This window comes from Saitoella complicata, assembly GCF_001661265.1.
Source record: "Saitoella complicata NRRL Y-17804 unplaced genomic scaffold SAICOscaffold_14, whole genome shotgun sequence".
Taxonomy (NCBI): Eukaryota; Fungi; Ascomycota; class Saitoellomycetes; order Saitoellales; family Saitoellaceae; genus Saitoella; species Saitoella complicata.
In genome coordinates, this window is record NW_017567005.1 from 1 (window position 1) to 16,380 (window position 16,380).

General features: G+C 53.9%; 6 protein-coding genes across 6 annotated transcripts; 1 reads left to right on the forward strand and 5 right to left on the reverse strand.

Annotated features, from left to right (window-relative positions):
* Positions 1-1,168: 1,168 nt before the first annotated feature.
* SAICODRAFT_25748 (uncharacterized protein) lies at positions 1,169-2,079 on the reverse strand (the record flags this gene model as incomplete). The annotated part of the gene is made up of 2 exons (XM_019166876.1): positions 1,169-1,782; positions 1,842-2,079. 2 exons carry the CDS (start codon positions 2,077-2,079, stop codon positions 1,169-1,171), a joined length of 852 nt encoding a protein of 283 aa, XP_019023539.1.
* Positions 2,080-8,426: 6,347 nt separating this feature from the next.
* Positions 8,427-8,916, forward strand: SAICODRAFT_30611 (E-1 enzyme). Its single transcript, XM_019167719.1, has one exon. The coding sequence runs from the start codon at positions 8,453-8,455 to the stop codon at positions 8,816-8,818; it is 366 nt and encodes a 121-aa protein (XP_019023540.1). The 5' UTR covers positions 8,427-8,452; the 3' UTR covers positions 8,819-8,916.
* Positions 8,917-8,985: 69 nt separating this feature from the next.
* SAICODRAFT_7865 (eukaryotic translation initiation factor 6) lies at positions 8,986-9,806 on the reverse strand (the record flags this gene model as incomplete). The annotated part of the gene is made up of 2 exons (XM_019171126.1): positions 8,986-9,688; positions 9,769-9,806. The coding sequence occupies 2 exons, from the start codon at positions 9,804-9,806 to the stop codon at positions 8,986-8,988; spliced, it is 741 nt and encodes a 246-aa protein (XP_019023541.1).
* A 297-nt stretch (positions 9,807-10,103) lies between these two features.
* SAICODRAFT_7866 (UV excision repair protein Rad23) lies at positions 10,104-11,465 on the reverse strand (the record flags this gene model as incomplete). The annotated part of the gene is made up of 2 exons (XM_019171127.1): positions 10,104-11,081; positions 11,247-11,465. 2 exons carry the CDS (start codon positions 11,463-11,465, stop codon positions 10,104-10,106), a joined length of 1,197 nt encoding a protein of 398 aa, XP_019023542.1.
* Positions 11,466-11,757: 292 nt separating this feature from the next.
* Positions 11,758-14,983, reverse strand: SAICODRAFT_19624 (2-oxoglutarate dehydrogenase, E1 component; the record flags this gene model as incomplete). Its single annotated transcript, XM_019166134.1, has 1 exon — positions 11,758-14,983. The coding sequence occupies exon 1, from the start codon at positions 14,839-14,841 to the stop codon at positions 11,758-11,760; it is 3,084 nt and encodes a 1,027-aa protein (XP_019023543.1). The 5' UTR covers positions 14,842-14,983.
* A 393-nt stretch (positions 14,984-15,376) lies between these two features.
* SAICODRAFT_30612 (uncharacterized protein) lies at positions 15,377-15,851 on the reverse strand. Its single transcript, XM_019167720.1, has one exon. It carries the CDS (start codon positions 15,798-15,800, stop codon positions 15,435-15,437), a length of 366 nt encoding a protein of 121 aa, XP_019023544.1. The 5' UTR covers positions 15,801-15,851; the 3' UTR covers positions 15,377-15,434.
* Positions 15,852-16,380: the final 529 nt, after the last annotated feature.

Sequence of the window (16,380 nt, forward strand, 5' to 3'; positions counted from 1 at the left end):
CCTAACCCTAACCCTAACCCTAACCCTAACCCTAACCCTAACCCTAACCCTAACCCTAACCCTAACCCTAACCCTAACCCTAACCCTAACCCTAACCCTAACCCTAACCCTAACCCTAACCCTAACCCACATTTTTGTACTGGCCGTTTTCAGGTCCGTTTTCATATTCGCCGCGCGCGCGGGCAGGGCTAAATTACCGGATTGGGCACCAAAAGAACGTCAAAATGGGGGTGCATTTTGGTAAGGAGCCCTGGCGGCCGGAGGAGTGATGTACTTTCGATAAATGGGATTGTCCCTGTCCAGGTTTAGCACAAGATCGGAAGCTGAGAAGTTCACCAACCAATCCGGAATAACATCAGACACGCCATTCCCTTGCTTCGCAACCTGGCAGGCATCACCATTATGGTTACACCGCATACAAGCTCCGGCATGGGGGTGACACTTCTTAGTTGTCGGATCAATGCCTGGCACATGGGCATAAATAACACAGGGTAACCCGTGGTGGGTGTCCGTACAGTCGTCGCAAGTGGTCAGGCTGACTCTCCCATACTTCTGGTAATAGGGTCGTTTGATCTCGCGGTTGTGGAGCTTCTTGACGGTCGACATCGAACGAGGGTCCGACAATACGGATAACCGACGTGCAATCCGATGGCGAAGGGGACTAACTGGACTGGATTGTTGTCTGCTGGTTCGGACGCCGGTGATGGTGAGTTTCGCATTCTCCGTAGTCACATGACTTAGTCCAAGAACGGATGGGAGGGGGGAGTAATGTAGAGTGTGTCGCACTCCTTTGTATTAACTATATACAAATATGGGACTTACTCCCATCCATAATCATGAGGAAGATACTACTCTTATTCTGGTATGACACTCGCTACACTACCCCCACCTAGAGTTAGTCATGTTCTTTTTTAATAACTATACAGGAATATTGGACGAACTCCCATCTAGATTCATCATCAATATACTACGCTTATTCTGGTGTGACACTCGCTATACCAGCGGAGGAAGGAGTAATTACAAAGTATAGATCACAATAAAGGGCCCAACTGCGATAATGCGGATTCGTAACATCCTCTGTTATCGATCCTCCTCTATCCTTCGACATCCTAACAATACCGCCTCCATCGAACGGCAACACTAATACCGCAAGCTGGATCTCTGATACTCATACTCCCTCATACCCTCCCGTCGCCGTCCGTCTTCCCTTAATCACGTCCAAACAAGCCCTTCCGAAATCCTTCAACAACCACGGCAAATCCCTCAACGACTCCGCATGCGGCAACAAATCACTCCAATTCGTCGCTCCATATCTGTTGTAATTCAAGAAAGACCCAACGATGATATAGGCTGCAATGACGAGGAAGACGACGATGATGAGCCACGTGAAGAATCCCCATGATCTCGAGCGGTCACCGTCGTGAGGCGGTGGTGGGTGCTCGCCGTGCTTTCCGTCCTTCTCGGGTGGTGGAAGGTTCTTCGGGACATCAAGACATGCAAACCGGGTGTGCCATTCAAGGTGAACCACAGTGGTGTCACCACCGAAGTCAATTGACTTGTACGTCAACCCCTCCTTCGCTGCATCCTTCTCGCAGATGAACTCAGTCCGTGCGCTTTGCGCTCTGCTTGTAACGGAATTCTTGCCGTTATGGAATGCAAGTGCGAAACCTTCCCGGTTATCGGAAAGCCCCGCCAATGATGGCTCAACAGGGTCACGAGCGATGGAAATAACGCGGGAGATGAGAGATTGGTCACCTCGTTGAATTCGGGTCACGGAGCAAACTATCAATGAAGGTTAGCCTACATCGCTCCGTACAGGGGCTGCCTCCACAAGGATGGACCTCTTGTCTCCTCATCACAGAAATCATCACTGCTCATTCCGTCCGCCTTCCTAAGCCTTCCACACACATCAATTGTATACGTCGTATTCGTAACCGAAGGCGGCGTATCCCAAATGGAGCTCACGGAATGCGGACCCGCGAGCGGGGCGAGGTCGTACGTGTGGTCATTGACGGTGTACTTGCAGTCGCCTGCGACGTAGGCAGCCAGCAATGGTAGTAGCAGTAATGGTGCAAACATTCCCAAAGGCGAACGCTGGTAATGCTGGAACCTTTTTCTTGGTCGTGACGAAATCTGTCACCGGCTGCCATGCGCTGCAGGTGGCTGGTTGTACGGCGCAGGTCAAATGTCCGACAGCCGAGTGAAGCTGAGATAGAGACTGGATGCTAAGAAGTTTTATTTTTATTTTCGAGATTCTTTCCTGTCGCTCGCTAGGTTCTCATGTGTTTCCTTTTCCTGCTCCTACACCTCCCTGTATCGCAATTGTATAGCTTCCCATGCTGTCCACGTCAGCTCTCACGGAGCATATGTCTTTTCTTCGATCTGTGATGGCTCTTCCACATTCATGCCGGCTCGGAATTCTCTCAATCTGTTTGCGGGATGTTTCGTATTCACAGCCCGCTGTCGCAACTTTACTCATTCCTCACTGCTCCTCCTCATCTTGTTCTTCCTCATCCGCCGGTTCCACGGGCAACTCCGCAGTAAACCGATCATCCCCAACAGCGTACCCAACAACACACATATCTCTCAACCCCTCCACCGCATCCAGCTTCATCGAGTCCTTCTCCGTGATCTCATTCCAACTCGTACATCTATCATCCTTTGGTAGCGCGAGCTTCACGCTGTTTTCATCGACGGCCTGGGAGGTCTGAGCGAGAGCGACGGCAAGCTCGGCTTTGAGCTTCTTGAGCGTTGTTGAAGGTGCGACGGAGATAAAGAGGGTCTTGCGGGAGGACTTAAGGCGGAGTGTCCAGTTCTGCTGGGACTTTGGGGGCTAAAAAGATTCTCGTTAGCTTTCTTTCAAGTACTAATGCCCGGATACCTCACCATGGTGATGCTATAGTCTTATGAAAGTCGGGATCTTCTCGAGGCGAAAGGATTCGGCGGCGAAACTTGTTACGGCGTAGTGCGGCCCAGGTAAAGAAGGATCACCTTGGATAACGAGTTCTTCGTACGGTCACCTCAGTGTTTGCCAATATTGATCTCGAGAAGCAGACACCAAATGTCGAAGGACAGCAACGCGTTGAACGATCTGGGGAACGCGTCCTTGCGCAGGCTCGGCGCAGCCCGCCGTTCGGTGACGTCTGTATTAGCAGGGAGACTGACATACAAATACTGTCTCCATTACTATCGTATCACTGAAACTAATCATACTATGGCATCCTCAATGCTATCAACACTCCTCGTGCTTCCTCCCATTTCCTATCGTGCTTCATCATTCAAACAGTATCGGCGCGGGTGCGCGCGCCTCCTCCTTCTCACGCCTCCGTATCTTTAGTTTTCGTCCCGATGACCAATAACTTCGTCTCCGTCTCTTCAACAACCTTCTCTTCGTCATCTTTCCCTTCCGTCCTATCGGTCCTGTCTTGAGCTCCCTCTTCCTTACGCTTCCTCTCTGGCGACTTGTGCAGAACCGTCACGGCATGATACTCCGGCGCCTTCACCAACGCCAACTTCTTCTCAATGTTATGCAACTTTTCCATCTTCGTAAAAATCTTCTCCTCAGCCGTCACGTTGGTATCAATATCAATACTCTCTAAACCCCCACCACTCTCAAACTTGGCAACAAACGTGAACGCCTCCGTCTTCGCACCCGCCTCGCCAAACTTCGGAATATTTTCCCGAAGCTGCTTTCCCTAAGGCACCTCCCACATGCTTCGCTTCCCCGTCTTTGACCTTAGTTCCTTCCTGCTCCTGTTCGGTTATCCAGCTCTGTTGGCGGAGCGGGAGAGGGGCTTCGTCGACCATGGCCCTGGAGACCGGGACTCCCTGCACCCTGGGCGGTTGCTGCCACGAGGGCATAAAAGCAGCCATCGTGAATGCCATACAACCTCGTCAAGGCCTCCGCCTCCTCCTTCAACTTCCTCGTAGGCGGAAGATTCAACTTCTTATCCCATGCCTTCTTGTGGGGTATGAAATCCAACATAGACAATTTCGCCGCACCCTTTGATTTCCAATCCTGCCGCAGTGGAGAAGTGCATGCATTTGCCATCCGAGCTTGAGATTCGGAGGGGCAGTCCCTCTGCTGCCAAACACCAGAACTACTGATTCCATGATCGGGACCGTACAAACATCTACCGGTACGGTGGAACTATTTACGAATGACCCCGTTGTTCGCCAGCGAAAATATGATATATATTGGGTATTCATGCATGCTTATGCCTCTCAAACAATGCTTATCGTATCAATCCGGTTATCGAGGCTCCTCTCTCTTCTGCCCTCCTTCATTATCTCATGCATCAGGTCCACGACAATTGTACCTTGCAGTCAATGCATCATTTTCTTCGTCATCCCACTTAAGCCGACTGCGTCCTCGTCTTTTCTCCCTCCCCCCTCATAATCTCTTCCTTCAACCCAAACATCGGGAAAATCTGACTAACAGGCCTACTCCCCACCGCACCCGCCAAACGTCCCAACTGGACTTTTGTCTTCGGTAATGTACCAGTCGCTGCACCCTCAAGCACGACATCATCCAACGTCGGGTTACGCGTCGACACCACGACCTGCGAGAAATTCCTCGAGCCAACGGAGTGGTTCTTGTGAAGACAGTACGCCCCCACCGCAACACACAGCGACGCAAAGAAGAGACCGAGACCATACGACATCCAGAAGATACCGCGGTTGTGTGGGCTGTAGGAGTACACTGTCCGGACATCACGACTCGTGATCGTAGTCTGCTGCATCACGGGGTCCGAGCCATCCTGCGCAGGCATAGCCAACGTGCTCACGGTAATGTTCTGCATCAACTGCTCCAGCCCCGTCATAAACGCATTCACATCGCCGGGAAAGGTGAGATAGTTATGTCCACCAATCACGGCCAGAGTCGCCAAGTTCGTATTCGCGATCGCAGTGTTATTAACCGTGGTCGTCGACCCATTCGTCGGCACAATGGAACCAGAGAGAGCGTTAACGAACGTATCCTTGATCCCGATAGTGTTGAAGAACGACCACAAAGTTGAATTGATACCTTGAAGGAACTCAACCTCACTCGTACGCTTTGCCAACAGGCCACGACGGAAGTTCTGGATCTCGAGATGACGCTTCTTCCGCGCCGCAGCAACGGCGCTGGTAGTGGCCGTGGTAGTCACAGCTGTCGTAACAGCGACCGCGGGAGTTGTTACGGCAGCGACGACGGTGTCCGAAGTGATAGCAGCGGCAGCCGTAGTCGCCGGAGTGGTGGTGGCCACCACCGCAGCCGTGGTCGTCGCAACGCTATCCGTCGACGTCGGAGTCGTCACCGCAACAGCCGCACTACTACTTCCCGTATCCGTAGTCGTTGTCCCCAGCGACGTCGTAGCCGTATCAGTCACCGCCGTAGTACCGGTATCACTTGGACTGGTTACCGTACCCGTATCCGTAATCGTTCCCGTACCCGTCGTATCCGTCCCCGTCGTAGTCTGCGTCGCAGTCCCAGAAGTCCCAGACGCCGCAGCAGACGCGGAAGCAGAAGCAGCAGACTCAGTACCACTTGCACTGTTGGCAGCACTCGTCGCACTCGCCTCACTCGCACTCCCCGACGCCGTAACACTCCCCACACTCGCACTCGCACTCGCACTGGCACTGGCACTTCCACTCCCCACCGACTCCGAAGCCGAAGCCGACCCCGACGCAACACTTCCCCGTCTAGTACTACTCCCACTCCTTACCCCACTCCCGCTACTCCCCAAAAACGCACTCGTGGGCACAACAAACGTGGGCGTCGCATAAGTAACATCCGCACTCATCGCACTACTCGCCACAACCCTAACATACTCCTCCTCCAACCTCGCATCGAGGGCTCCTTGTCCTTCTTGCTCCGTACTCAAGAACGTGGAGATGGTGACGTTTGGTACGCCGTCTGTGTAGATGTAGGAGATGTTGTAGGTTGTGTTGTACAACACGCACTGAACGCAGAAGTTGTACGAGGTGGATTGGACCCAAAACTCGTAAACACCCGTATCCGTGCTTTCCTCCGCCCAGTAATCCGCATCTTGCGTATCCTCAGAGAGACTCCGACACGCAGTCGCCTCCGCACACTGATACCCCGGCCCCCAAAACCCAAGTTCATACGAGCAATTCCCCGTACACCCCCCAACCGTCTCAGGCGGAACCACCGAACCCCCGACCATGGCGCGCATAGCATACCGCGCCAATACCCCAGACGGCTGCTTTTCTAACCAATTCTCCGAGAAATCGACATAACCTTGCGAGCCGTTAAGCGACAACGTCCGGAGATCCGCGATTGATGTCGACGGGTCAAATGTTGTGCGGAGGGTTAGTGCACCACCATTGAAAATCGCACTCAACGGCAACATCCACGAAACAACCGCCAGCACCGCCGCCAATTTCCCACTCAATAAGGTGCGGAAATGAAATAAATAAACCGGGTTGGAGGTCAAGTTCCACAACGCATCAATCTCCCCAATCGAAATCGCGGTAGAGCGGACGGTATACCAAAACACCTGATCAAACGCCAACGCAATACTCGCCACGAGTAACGTCTTGTACAGGAAGATAAACAACTGACTCGTCCTATTGATCCAAATCTGCGGCAAGCTCGCAGGATTCAACACCGTACTCATCGTCGACGTATCCGAGGTGGAGGAAGAGATAACGTCATGCCCATCCAAATACTGATAAAACAAATCTTGTCCAATCGCGGTAATCAACCCCGCCATAAGTAGCACGAGCATAAGAAACAACGTCGCCGTCATCGGTGTCACGGACCATAAGTTCCACCAGGGACGAGGACCAGTGGGGTGGTCGTGTGCGATATCCCGACTTCGGGGGGGGAGGTTCGGATCGTGGTGGTGGTGGTGGTGGTGGCCGAAACCGTGAGTGTGGCGATCAGAATCTTGAATGCTCTGACCTTCCCCAGTGACGTTGATCGGTGAGGTAAGTTGTTCTTTCGTCCCATGCACAGGCTCCGGATCATACGCCGTCCCATCATAACTATGACTGGAATACGTCTGAGCCTGCTCGTACGCATCCCCATGCCCATGTCCATGCCCAGGACCAAGCCCAATATCGACCTGACTCAACTGACTCGGCTGACTCACATAACTCGGTCTCTGCTCAAACCCAATCCCTCCACGAGACCCAGACGCCCTGATAGGATACTCCGTAAACTCATACGCCTCACCCTGACCTCCTAGCACCGGGTGGGGGTTGAGAGGAGCATGGGCTGCCACATCGTCGTCATCGTCTTGCTCGCTGAACCGGGAGCCGGAAGCTGTACGGCCGCGAGGGTGAATGGGACGGCCGGGGGAGTAGTGGGTTGGGGTCTGTGATTTCGTTTGTGTTAGCACACAGCTGTACATGACTGAATGTCGAGAAGAAGTCACCATTGTATCACCCGATCAAAACTTGACTGACTGACTGCAGAACCAGCTGCTACTTCGTACAAGGCAGTCAACCCTTTTGTATGACGCTCGCTCTATAGCACGGCACACCGCCTCAACAGATGCATCATCCTTTGCAACGTTGGTGTCTCGGTGGGGGTTATTCTAGTATAGATGACATGCATGAGAAATGAGACCTAGGAGTCACAATCAGGTTTTCTATTTTTAGAAGTCATCCCAACATCATTGCCAATTGGAAGAGGAGAAGGGAAGGACGGAGATTATTCGGCGGGTGGAGATTGTCTGATGTCGGCTGAACCTCGCAGCCTCGGGTTTTTGCAGGGGATCAAGGGAGTGGGCCGAGCCGCCGCTGTCTGTTTCATTGAGTGCCGGTCGGATCCCGCGAGTGACAGCTTGGCAACTGAAGCCTGCCGATGCCTTTTTTCAACGGCAAGCTCGAGCTCATTCGATTCTTCGTATCAACAGACAGCGGCATCCAAGAATGTTAGGTGAATATGACACCAATGCACCGTGTGTCTCAGGCAACGATCCCCTTCTGCTGTTCTTGACGTTGAACCAGATCTTCTTTTACTTCAAAATATTTGGTCATGAACTCTCTTTATTCCATCTTCATCCCGCATTAGGCATATCCACGTTACACCCCGAGGCCTCCTCGACCCCTACACAAACCCCCACCACTACTGTCCAAACCGATCCGCCCAACCACCACCCGCACACGCTCTTTCACCATGCCCTTCAAAGCCCTCCTCCTCGACATCGAAGGCACAACAACCCCAATCTCCTTCGTCCGCGACACCCTCTTCCCCTACTCCCTCTCCGCCCTCCCCGCAATCCTCCACCACGAATGGTCCTCGCCAGCCTTCACCCCCTACCTCTCCGCCTTTCCCGCCTCCAAACGCGAATCGCCCGAAACACTGGTGGAATACGTAACAGAGTTGACAGCGAGAGCCGCAAAAGACCCCGCGTTGAAGAATTTACAAGGGTATATTTGGTCTCGTGGGTATTTGACAGGCGAGATCCTGGCACCGGTATATGATGACATACCCCGTATCATGTCCGCTCTCGCCGCTCGCGGAATAAAGACCTACATTTACTCCTCCGGCTCCATCCCAGCCCAAAAACTCCTCTTCGGACACTCGACCCAAGGGGACATGACATCCCAAATCAGCGGCTGGTTCGATCTCTCCTCAGGTCTCAAAATTGCATCCGAATCCTACACCAAAATCGTCGCGGAAATCGGAGTGGAGGCGGGGGATGTTTTGTTCCTCTCTGATATCGTTAAAGAATTGGAAGCGGCGCAGAGGGCTGGGGTACAGGTGGGTCTGAGTGTGAGGGAGGGGAATGAGGAGGTGACCGAGGAGGTTAAGAAGAAGTACAGGGTGTTGGAGAATGGTTTTGATCCCATTTTGGAGTGGTAGTGCAAGGAGAGGGGTGTGAGTGAAGCGATATGAACGTCGCCATTTCTAAGATAAAAGAATAACAAAATGCAAGAATAGAAACCGTTTGCTCACGTCCCGTAAGCCAAATGCGTATCCGTCCTCTCACTTCCCCTTTACTACGAAGCACTCCTCCGTTACGTGCACGCTTACACATAAGTCTCCACCAAAGCATTCCTCATACCACCAACAATAGCATTCGGCTGCGCATCCTGGATCCTGAAAATACTCTCCACAACACTCAACTCCGTCGCAGTCGTATCCAACCCCGCAAACGCACACCAATCATTCACAACCAACCCCGCCCCAATAACATCACTTCCCCGATTCACCGTTCCCGCAACCAACGGGATCTGCAACAACGAGGACAACTCATCCTGATCCTGGACCGAAGTTTTCGGGTGCACGAGACCACCTTGGTTGGAGAGGGCGCAGTACGAACCGGTGAGGACGTTGCCTGCGACGGTTTGTCGGAAGACTTCGACGCCGAGGACGTCGGCGATGATTTCCTCCGTCTCGCGCTCGATATCGGGATGTACCAATGCCACGTAATCATTACACGCGATCACGTTGCCCAATGCACTCAACCTCTCCTCGACCCTCTGCAACTGTACCGAATCCGGCAACGAGTTCCTCAGGTGCTGGAGTTCTTGGTCGGTTGTCGAGGTGGGGACGAGGAGGCCTTTGCGGTTACCGGCGCAGAGACGACCGATGATGCGGGAGCCACCGATGGAGGTGTGGATTACGGGGAGGACATCGGCGAGTTCGCCTTCGAAGACGGAGTAGAAGTTTTCGGAGCCGCCAATTGCGACGAGGGCGTAGGAGTTTGTGAGGGTGGAGAAGACTCCGATTCTGTCATCCTGTTAGTATACGATTCACCGACCGTCCACGCTCTATTGCAAGGAGGCGGACCAAGGAGGCGACAAACTCACTCATTAGAGTTCTCGAACTGAGCACGAGTAACAGACATGATGAATAACTAATACTAATTCCTTTTCCTTTGAACTTGTCAAACTGATCGGGTGAATGAAATCCAATGAACGATAGAGGGCGATGGTGTTGAGTTTTCTTATTCCCAAACAGCTTACGTTTGCGCACACCAAACTTTTCGCCGCTTGACGCAAGGTACCGTAATACTGCAGTTGCTGCCAGATAATAGGATAGGGAAGCAATTGGGTAACAAAACAAAACCGATAACATATATCCGGCCCACGATTACACCCCTCTCTTTGCACGTCCGTCTCCGAATTCATATACCCCTTTACCCCTACTCCATAAAGTCCTCCTGATTCTCAAACAAATAATTTGCCGTAACCTCCTCATCCTTATCACAAGCAAAATACGCCTGCACAACAACATCCCTCTCGAACCCCAACCCAACCAACCTCTCAATCGCATCCCGCTCCGCCTCCGTGACTTCGACTCTCATCATGCCATCTCCTCCACCTTCGAAATCCTCGTCCCCTTCGTCATCGAGACCGGGCATTCCTTCGGCAAGGAGTGCGAGGAATGCTTCGGTATTGGCGTTGATGAGGGCTGCGAGGCCGGGGTTGCCTTGTGCGACTTGTTGGAGGATCGGCTCGAGCATTGCGGGGTTTTGGTGCACAACCTGACGCAATTGCTGAAATTGGGGGTTGTTCCGCAAGAAATCCAGGTTTGACGCCGCGGCGGCCGCAGCCCCTCCAGGAGCAGCACCAGCAGGTGGGTTCTGTGCCGCAGCAGCAGCAGCCTCGAACATATTCCCACTTCGCCCCGCAGCCTGAGGAGCAGCAGGTGTCTCCGCAACACCCCCAGTCTGCGCAGCAGGCGTAGCGGGAACCGCACCACCTTGGGCTTGTGCCGGTGCCGGTGCCGGTGCCGGTGCCTGCTCACGCAACAAATGCTCGGGAATCCCGGTCAAGAGATACTCGACCGCACGATCGGGGTTATTGAATGCGGCGCGCATGGCACGCTCGACCTCAGCCCTTTCGTATCCCATCTCGAGCATATTTGCGATTGCTTGTTCGCGGGCGCCGCCCATTGCTAGGGCGGAGGGGTCGTTGAAGGCGGGAGGGGCGGTGGAGGCGGGAGCTGGGGTTGCGGGTTCAGCGGGGGCAGCGGCGGATGCGGCGGATGCAGATTCGGCTGCGGGTGCGGATGATGGTGCTGATGCTGGCTCGGGAGCTGGGGCGGCGGCGGGGGTGGTGTTGGTTTGGGCTGCGGGTGCGGGGGTTGCTGGCTCTGCGGGCTTAGGTGCGGCCTTGGGCTGTGATGACGGAGGTTAGCTGCTGTTTGTGCAATTCTTGCGAGCGAGTACGGAGGGATGGTGGACCGAGCATACACCCCGGAGATACCATTGATCCCGGGATGTATGCTATGCTTCTCCACTCCCAATTGCCACACCCCAAGCATCAAGGCTCAAACAACTCACCTTGCTAACCATACACACAACAAAATCCTTCTCCTTCACACCAACCTCCTCAACAGTCTTCTCATCCCCCAAAATCTTCCCCGAGAAAATCAGTTTCTGGTTCTTGGCTTCATACCCCTTCTCTTCCTCGATCTTGGCCTTGATTTGTGCGACGGTGTCGGAGGGCTCGACGTCGATGGTGAACTTTTGTTGCTGGAGGTTCTTGAGGGTGAGCTTCATCTTGACGGGAATGGCTCTGAAGTGGGAATTTTAAGGGTTGATAGGGGTCAATTGGGATGTATGCGCATACCTTTTGGAGTTCTGGTGATGAGTGCGGCGGTACTGCGTGCGTAATCACCAGCCGCAATCCAGGGACCGTCCCCCGCGTAACCCGTGGGATAGTACAACAAAAATGAATGACATTAATTGAACTTGTATTTCTACCATAAGGGCAGAAACAATTAACGAGTTCCGGTTTACGTTATGCTATAGTACACTACCTAGTTCCTCCCAAACCCCTACACCCTACACCCTACAGCTGCAAAGCATCCTTCAACAAGTTCTGCTCCTCCTGCTTGTGCTGCAACTTGTTTCCAGTAGCAACGGAAGCACTTGGTGCACGACCGGCGTACCTGGCCACCAAATCCTTCTTACCCATCTCCTGCATCAAGGTGTGCAAACGAGGCTGCACGAAAGACCATGCACCAGCGTTGAGAGGCTCCTCTTGACACCAGACGAGATCCTGCAAGTTGGTGTATTTTTCGAGGATGTCCTTCAAGACGGCGAAGGGGAAGGGGTGCAACTGCTCGACACGGACAATAGCGACGTCATCCAACTTGCCAGTCTCGCGAGCCTTGTGGAGGGCAGCGAAGACCTGACCAGAACAGAGAACGACACGCTTGCACTCGGATTCGGGCTTGAGGGTACCGTCCTTGTGTCCAGGATCAGGCAAGACGCGCTGGAAGTGCGACTCACCAGTGAACTCCTCCAAGTCAGACCTGGCGAGAGGATGTCTCAACAAGGCCTTAGAAAAGAACAAGATCAAAGGCTTGCGGAATTCGCGGTGAATCTGGCGACGGAGGGTGTGGAACATGTTGGCCGGAGTGGTAGGGTAGACGATCTGCATGTTGCAGTCCTGGTGCTGACGCTGCAACTTTTCGGGGGAGGGGTAGACACGGGGGTCCTCGTTACACAACTGCAAGTAACGCTCCATACGTCCGGAAGAGTGCTCAGGACCCTGACCATCGTATCCGTGGGGAAGGGACATAATCAAACCAGAACGCTGGAGCCACTTAGTTTCAGCGGAAGCGATGAACTGATCGATAATGACCTGAGCAGTGTTGGCGAAGTCACCGAACTGAGCCTCCCACATGACCAAAGCATGGGGAGATGTCAAGGAGTAACCGTACTCGAAACCGAGGACACCGTACTCGGACAAGTGAGAGTTAGAGATGACGAACGAAGCCTGCTCCGCGTCCAAAGCCTGCAGAGGAACGTGAGTACCCTCGTTCTGCTGGTCGTGAAGAACGGCGTGACGCTGAGAGAACGTACCACGCTCGACATCCTGTCCGGAAACACGGACGTGGGTACCCTCCTTCAACAACGAACCGAAAGCCAAAGCCTCACCGGTAGCCATGTCGATACCCTTACCATCCTCGACGGACTTTCCACGCTGCTTCAAGATACGGGCCAAGTTCTTGTGGAGGGTGAATCCCTCAGGCACGGAAGAAACGACACGACCAATCTCCTTCAACACCTTCTCGTCAACAGCAGTAGGCAAGTGAGGCAAGATCTCGGTAGCCAAAGTCTTGGGGGAGGCAAAGCCATTCCATGCAGCAGTCAACCACTCACGGGCAGTAGGTTCGTATTCTGGTGCCTTCTTGAAGCTCTCCTCGAGGGTGTTCCAGACCCACTGCTTGTGCTCATCGATATCCTGCTGGGTGAAGCTACCCTCCTCGATCAACTTAGCGGTGTAGATCTCCAACGCGGTCTTCTTCTTGGCGATGGTGTTGTACATGCGAGGCTGAGTGAACATAGGCTGGTCAGTCTCGTTGTGACCGTGCTTACGGTAACAGACGAGGTCGATGACGACGTCGGTCTTGAAGGTCTGACGCCACTCAGCGGCGAGGTTGTGGATGTAGGTAACGGCCTCGACATCGTCTCCGTTAACGTGGAAGACGGGGGCGTCGATAGCCTTGGCGATGTCGGAACAGTAGGGGGTGGAACGCGAGAAACGGGGGTCAGTAGTGAAACCAATCTGGTTGTTCACGACAATATGGATGGTACCACCGGTAGAGTATCCGGGCAAGTTAGCCATACCCATGGTCTCGTAGACGACACCCTGTCCAGAGAAAGCAGCATCACCGTGCAACAAGACACCCATAGACTTGTGGTGGTCCTTCTCGTCGTTGGAGAAGTGCTGGATGGCACGGGTCTTACCCAAGACGACGGGGTCCTCCGCCTCCAAGTGGGAGGGGTTAGCGACCAAGGAGAGGGAGACACGCTTTCCGGAGGGAGTGGGGCGCTCGTAGTTCATACCCAAGTGGTACTTGACGTCACCAGATCCCTCGTCAGAAGGCTCCTGGGTACCGGCAAACTCAGAGAAGATGGACTCGTTGGGCTTACGGACGACGTTGGAGAGGACGTTCAAGCGACCACGGTGAGGCATACCGATGACAATGGAACGGATACCCTGGTCGACAGAAGTGTCGATCAACGCCTTCATACCGGGGATAAGGGTCTCACCACCCTCCAAACCGAAACGCTTGTCGTTAGGGTACTTGGAGGCCAAGAACCTCTCGAAAGAGTCAGACCAGATCAAACGGTCCAAGATACGTCTCTTCTCATCCTTGGAAAACTGGTAGGGTTTGGGGACCTCGACGCGCTCGCGGATCCAGTCGCAGCGGGTACGGTCGGGGATGTGGACGTATTCGATACCGTAGGCACCAGAGTAGATCTTCTCGCAAGCGGCGATAATCTCCTTCAACTTCATCTTCTCCTTTCCGCCGTCACGCGCGAAACGAGGCAAGATACCCGGGCCAAGGGTGAACTCCTTCTCGAGGTCCTTCTCGGTCCATCCATAGTGCTCCAACTTCAACTCGACGGGGGTGCCGGCAGCGAGGTCAGCGGTGTCCTTGATACCGAGGGGGTCGATCTTTGCCTTGTGGTGACCGCGAACCTGGTAAGCACGGACGAGGAGCTGCACCTTCAAGTGGTCAGTAACCTCGGAGCTGGCACCGGTAATACCGGCGCCGGGGACGATGCTGGGAACACCACCAGCAGGTGTAGGCACGTTTCCTGGCACGATAGTAGGTGGTGCCTGGAATGCCTGTGCGGGATCAACGCCCTCGGTCTCCATGTTCTTGAAGTACACTTGCCACGAAATGTGGACGGAAGAAGGGTCCTTGCGCCATGCCATGTACATCTCATCGACATAGTTGGCGGAGTTACCCTGGAGGAAAGCATCGCTGCCGGAAGCGTAGGAGCGAGAGGAGATGATGGAGGGAGCGGCCGAGCGGCGGGAGGCGAGGGAGTATGTGTTGAGGCCTTGGCGAGCGACGGCCTGGCCGGACCGTGCTCGCAGTCTCGATGATTGTGAGAGGATGTTCCTCAGCATTATGAGGGTATTTGGTATAGAGGGATCGTATCAACCCTTTTCGGGGGCGAGTGGTGGGTTGTTCGGAAACAATTGCAGGTCCTCGATTGGCGATGAGGTCGGTCCTCCGAGACGGCAGCTGCACGGGTGAGTGGAACATTTTACGCGGGATATCTACAAGCCGTAAAAGTGCTGGGATTATTATAACAGTAAATGAGGAAGAATGAATGCATGCCGAGCAGGATTCATGTTTTTGGATGTCGCCCGGCGGTGGTGCCCCTCTGGAGATATCCCGACCAACTCCGGGATTGAGGTTCTCTGAGGCTCTTAAACAGGCGTCACAGTCGCCTTGAATAACAGTGTGGTGGTTGTGCTCCCTTGCTACGGTGTTCGTAAGACCAGCCAGAACCGTCGCAATCCACGTCAGCTGCGCGTTCTCGTACCGGGATTTGAAAACAAACTCCAATCAATGGCCTAAAACAAAGCACAAAGCTAACTCCGTATACCTACCGGATGCAGAACCCGTCTCACATAATATCGTACACCTTTACTTCCATTGCCCGTAATCAAACATGATTCCTTTCCCTTCCCTGACCGTCTCCCTGCAATGCTCTTCATCGAAACTCAACCTTCCCCTCCGACTTCCTCCCCCTCGTCCCCCAAAACCCAACATACTCCAAATCCACATTCCCCTCCAAATCCTCATCATCCCCGAAAATCTTCAACACGACGTATCGCGCACTAATCGGTGGATTAAACGTTATCACCGCTTCCGCGCCACCGGTGGGAGTGGGGTAGTAGGCGTTTGTGCCCAGGGAAGAGCCAGGTGGGGTTGTCGAGGTCGTGGGTTCCGGTGGACGGAGGATAAACGATGCAACGGGCGTTGTCTGGTCATTTCCGTTCGTAGAGGGTTTAGGACTATACCCTCCCTGCGACGGCGACCCCGGACTCGCGCTTCCAGGCCTGTAACTGAAGTACATCTCTTCCCCCACAGCCCTAAACTCCCTCTCCCAATCAGACCCTTCCTCAGAATGCGCCGAGTGTGTCCCATGATCACCCTTCACACCTGGCCGATTCCACCCCTCAATCCTTTCGAACCCAATATCCTCCATTCCAACAAACACCAATCCTCCCAACGGCGGACTCGTATACCTCTGTGGATCAGCCCCTCTCACGACGATCTTCGACAACGAAAAAGGCTCGAGATAGGATGATTGCGGGAGGTGGAGTGCGAATTTCAGGTTGATGTTGTCGTTGTTGGAAGTGCAATATACACTCGTTGGGTCGGGGTGTAACATCCCCTCAGGCGGATACTGAATGGGATCATAACACCCTCCATCCTCGAGCACCAACCTCAACGGCAGCTGATCCTGTTCCAACTCCGGCCTGGGTTTCTGCACCGACATCTTCGGCGGGGGGCGCGCATACGGGGAAGCACGGATAAGTCTTCTCGCACTCCTCATGACCCCCGACGTGTCCAACCTCTCACTGGAACGCTCTAGTGCGCGGAGATTGGGGGCATATCCGAATAAACGCCCATACGTATACGGCGGTGGTCCC